We start from the raw sequence: 5,157 nt of genomic DNA on the forward strand, positions 1-5,157 counted from the left end.
GGAGCCTGAGGATCAGGGGGCGGAAGGTGCGCGCGCTCGGGGTCCCCGAGTCCTCCTCGACGGGCGGGGCGTGGGCGGGGCGAGCTCGGGGGCGGGGCAACGTTGCAGGTGTGGGCGGGGCGAGCTCGACGTGGGCGGGGCACATGCTGCTGGTGGGCGGGGCTGGCTCGGGGGCGGGGCATATGCTGCGGGCGGGGCGGGGCGAGCTCGACATGGGCGGGGCATATGCTGCAGACGGGCGGGGCGAGCGCGGGGCGGGGCAGGACGGCCCCGCGGCCATGGTGGCCGAGCGCGTCCGGACACTGGTGGCCGCCGCGTTCGGGGCCCGGCCCCCCGCCGCCCGGCCGCCACGGCCCCTCGGGGTCGCACCAGGGTCCCGCCGGCCCCCCCGCGCCACCCTCTGCTCCGCTTCGGAGGGACAGCGCGGCGGCGCCGGGCTCCGCTCGCAGGACGGGCCGGTGGGGACAGACGGGCGCCCGGAGAGCGACGCGCTAACGGCGGCGGAGCGACGGATCGCCGACCTGCACGCGGCCGCATGCGCGGTGAGGCCCCGCCCCCTGCGCCGCCTCGTGCGCCTGCGCAGTGAGGCCCCTTCTGCCCGCTCCCCCCCCCCCCCCCCGGGCGTCCGGGCGCCTGCGCGGTGAGAGCTCTCCGGTGTGGCCCTCGGGACCCCGGCGTCCATGCGCCTGCGCGTCCCGGCGCGGGGAGGGGGGACCCGGGGTGTCCAGCCTGCGGCCGCTGACCGCTCGCGCTGCCCACGCCGCTCCCGGTGGGGCGCCCACGCGCGTCTGCCCTGAGCACGAGCGCGACCCGCGTCTGACCGCTGACAGCTGACCGCGGGCGGGGCGGGGCCGTCGCTCCTGCGTGTGTGTGTGTGTGTGTGTGTCTGTGTGTCTGTGTGTGTGTCTGTGTGTGTGTGTGTCTGTGTGTGTCTGTGTGTGTGTGTGTCTGTGTGTGTCTGTGTGTCTGTGTGTGTGTGTGTCTGTGTGTGTGTGTCTGTGTGTGTGTGTCTGTGTGTCTGTGTGTCTGTGTGTGTCTGTGTCTGTGTGTGTGTGTGTCTGTGTCTGTGTGTGTCTGTGTGTCTGTGTGTGTCTGTGTCTGTGTGTGTCTGTGTGTGTGTCTCTGTGTGTGTGCTTTTCTGTTTCTGTGTTTCCGTGTCTGTCTGTGTTTCCGTGTCTGTGTTTCTGTGTCTGTGTTTCCGTGTCTGTCTGTGTTTCTGTGTCTGTGTTTCCATGTCTGTGTTTCCGTGTCTGTCTGTGTGTTTCTGTGTCTGTGTTTCCGTGTCTGTGTTTCCGTGTCTGTGTTTCTGCGTGTGTTGGGGACACGGGTGAAGGCACTGATGGATGGGGCAGAGTTGCTGAGAAGTCCCGGGGAAAAGCCGTGCGTTTCATCCGCACGGTCAGCTGAACACCCTGCCATCCCGTGATTTTGATAATGAAAAATAAAACCTGAGCTTATTTTTGATCTGTTCTACGCTTTGCTGGCGTCCTTCCGTCCCTCCCTCCACCCCCGCGGGGCACAGTTTCAAGGGAACTCACTGGGCCCATCGGTTCCTACTGGACCACCTTGAGCTGTTTTCTTCTATTTTCTTCTGTTGGGGGACCGGACAGTCGCCTGTGGGTGCTGACACCTAAACTTAGCATCTCCCTCGGCTTCCTGACTCCTCAGGCTACATGAGTCTAAAGGTAGCGTGTTTATATACATGCTTTTCATCACGAGAGAGCAAGTCTACGATAGAGACACAGTCTTTTTAATACCCCGTGTGTGTGTGGCCCGTGCTTGACAGGGCTGATGTCTGGTGTGGCCTGAGCCACAGGAGTGGACAGAAACCTGGGTAGTTGCCTAACGTTGACTTTCATCCCCTAACTGCTGGTAGGAGGCCCTGAGAATCCTGCCTGACTCATGCAAATGTTGAAACTTCTACATACAGTCTCAGCAGGGCCCTGGCTGGTGTGGCTCAGTGGTTAGAGCATGGCCCTGCAGGCTGGAGGGTTCTGGGTTCGATTCCAGCCAAGGGCACACACCTCGGTTGCAGGCTCAATCCGTGACCCCGACTGGGGCACGTGCGGGAGGCAACCGATCCATGTGTCTCTCTCAGAGCCTCTCTTCCTCCCACTCTCTCTGAGAACAGGAGCAAGTTCCTCTGCAAGACCTCAGGCTAAAGGACATCAGCCACATGGTCAAGGCCCAAGGAGGGGGTCGAAGTGTCAACATCGCCTTTGCCCCAGTGCAGGGGACGGTTTTGAAAACCCTGTTCGAATGTAGGTAGAGTGCATTCAACTTCCGAAGGGCCGCTGTAAAAGTTGCTTTTGGTCAAAACTCATGAAAGCAGTGAGTGTTAATATGGTAAAACAATACTTGATTTTTTGTGCGTAAAAACAGAACTAACAACACTCTTTAAAAAGAAAAGAAAACAGTGTAAAATATTCAACTCGGCCCCACGTCGCGGGGGTACAGCCGTGTTCAATCACGGCGAAGGCGGCCCTTTTCTGTGGACTGTTGGTTTCCATTAGCGCCTTTCCCGTAAGTTTAAATCACCGTCCACATATTTTAAGCACTGAACTCACAAGCGCGACTTCTGAGTGAAAGTTCGTTCTCAGCCTCTTAAGCCCTTCAAGTCGTCGAGAGCACCTGCTATTAAACTCGTTACCTAGGAACTGGATGAAAAATACCTGCCGGTGGCTGCTTCGTTAGGGGGCATAGAGGGCTTCTTGTTTTCCCATCGGCTCCCCGGTTCTCTCAAGCTGTACATTTCCCCCTCCTGCCACGTGAAGTGGGGCTGCGTGTCCTGCTGGAATGCGTTCGCTCTTTGATGGCAAGGGGCGGCCGAAATTTCCAGGAGACGGTTCATGCTGTTTTCAAGGACATTGGGCAGTATCCTGTGCGTAGAGCTTGGGGCGAGGAGACAGGACGGGTACTGAGGCTAACGGGTCGCTCTGCTCCCGGGCTCTGCAGGCCGGCCAGCTGAGCTACTCGGACCCGGCCACGGGCTACGTGGTGCTCACCCAGCTCGCCCACTGGCAGAGGGGCCAGTGCTGCGGCTCGGCCTGCAGGCACGTGAGTAGCAAATTCTCGCCTTACAGCAGCCGCTCGCGGGGCCCCTGTAAGTTCATAAATACCTATTATTTAAACAAGTCAAATAAAAACGCTCACTAGACCTGGAGCGCGCTTTTCACAAGCTCCTTCAGCCAAGGACAGTGACGTCCTGAGGACCAACGGAGGGCCTTTAAACTTAATGGAATTTGGTAACATGTCACCGTGGCCATCGGGCCCTTGAAAGGCCGCGATTGGAAATCCGTGGGAGCTCTTTATTACCAGGAAACTTTTCACGAGGTTTTAAACAAGCCATGTTCACTAGGTAAGTACAAAGGGGGCAGGAAAGGGGAGCTAGAATATTGCAGACTAGGCCCCAGAAAGCTTTTTTTTCCCCCCATTATTAGCTGAATAAATAGAAACTTGCCAGCACTGAGAGGTGGGTTTTCTTTAAATGATGATTTTCTGTATGTTCCTTTTTCTCCCTCCCTCCCCCCCTCCTCTCTCTCTCTCTTTCTGTGGCAGTTTTCTACTGTCTTTAACCATGAAACTAGCTGCCCCAAAACCGCACATTTCCTAAAACGTCTATTTCAGTGAATCTCTCTCTCTTTATGTGCCCGGATTCAGATGAACTAACGACTCCATCCCTATTTTGAGCAAAAAATAAGTGGGGGTGGGCTCTCCACCATAGCCTTTCAAAAGCATGCTAGTCGGGTAAATTATTGCAGGGATAGGACTATGAACCTCTGTCCACAGACCACTCTGTGTTTTAGAGCAAGAAGGTATTATTTCCTTTAACTGGCCCGCTTTGTAACTAAGGAGTAGACACCAAGCCCATGTTTTGACTGCGGCCAACACTGGGAAATTAAGCCTTCACTTTGGTGTGTGTTTATATCGGTTTCTAATGAGGTGCATCGGGGCTCTGCATAAATTGAAGCCCGAGGATTTTCTAAGGGTGAGTTTTTGACACTAAAACCTTAAAACCCGAAGGAAGCTTTCAGGACGTGGTTCTTGGGCCCTGATTACGATTATTGGTCAGAGTTGCCACTACGTTCCCCTTGGTCTGCAGGACCCGGTAGGTCAGAGGATCTCTAACGTGGTGGGCGGTCCCCGTTTTCCACGAGAAGCGCGGTACATTGTCAAGGTGGGTGCCGAGCAATTCATTAAGCATCTGTTCCTTCTACTTCTGCAGTGTCCATATGGTCAAGTCGGTGTTAAAGATCCAGCTAAAAAGAAGCGATTCAATTCCTATTTCTATGTTTGACGACAGTTTCATCTCTGTTCTCCGTTTAATCAGAAGTTATTTAAAAAAAACAGCACCTCAACCCAGACTTGACTCATCGTAAATACAGAAGAACATCAATAAAATGAGAAAAGCTAGTGGCTGTTGGTGTGTTTCTGGTGGCCCATCGACAGTGGTTTGTCTCTTTGCCTCCCTCATTATCAGATGCATGTGCTGAAGAAAGAAAATAATGACTGTTCCATTAAATAAATGGCAGCGATTGGGTGACATCGGTACCTCTTGAGGTTTCTTGTAGCCTCCATACTCCCCAGTTTCCTCCTCGGGGTCGGCAGCCCAGTGGAGGGGGCTGGCAAAGGGAGGGCTTCACGACATTCGTCATTTTATTTATATCTCGAGCTGCGCGGGGGCTGACACAGGGCTGTGTGCGCAGCATCTGAGTGGCCAAGAAGTGCCATCCGCCAGGAGAAGGCTCTCGTCTTCCATTTGTCGTCTCCACGATGATTTTAAATCGCTCTGACTTGGGGGTCAGGCCACTTTAGATGCCTTGATTAAACCATTCTTCCTTCTGTCCCCCACATTTCACTCCTCTGTTTTTGGGGTTTTTTAAATATGTTTTTATTAATTTTTTTTTGAGAGAGAGAGAACAGGAGAGGGAGAGAGAGAGAAACATCAATGATGAGAGTCATTGATCGGCTGCCTCCTGCACGCCCCCTGCTGGGGATGGAGCCCGCAACCCGGGCCTGTGCCCTGACCTGGAATTGAACCAGCGACCTCCTGGTGCACAAGACAAGGCTCAAGCACTGAGCCACACCTGCCGGGCCGACTCCTATTTCTCATGCGTTTCCCTTTCTAGGTGAATCTCTCTTTACACCCATTCCACC

General features: G+C 55.1%; 1 protein-coding gene across 1 annotated transcript; it reads left to right on the forward strand.

Annotated features, from left to right (window-relative positions):
• Positions 1-278: 278 nt before the first annotated feature.
• C21H1orf53 (chromosome 21 C1orf53 homolog) lies at positions 279-4,607 on the forward strand. Its single transcript, XM_087828963.1, has 3 exons — positions 279-542; positions 2,956-3,057; positions 4,226-4,607. Exons 1-3 carry the CDS (start codon positions 279-281, stop codon positions 4,295-4,297), a joined length of 438 nt encoding a protein of 145 aa, XP_087685089.1. The 3' UTR covers positions 4,298-4,607.
• The last annotated feature ends 550 nt before the right edge of the window (positions 4,608-5,157 follow it).

This window comes from Miniopterus natalensis, chromosome 21 (assembly GCF_054644295.1).
Source record: "Miniopterus natalensis isolate mMinNat1 chromosome 21, mMinNat1.hap1, whole genome shotgun sequence".
Classification (NCBI taxonomy): domain Eukaryota; kingdom Metazoa; phylum Chordata; class Mammalia; order Chiroptera; family Miniopteridae; genus Miniopterus; species Miniopterus natalensis.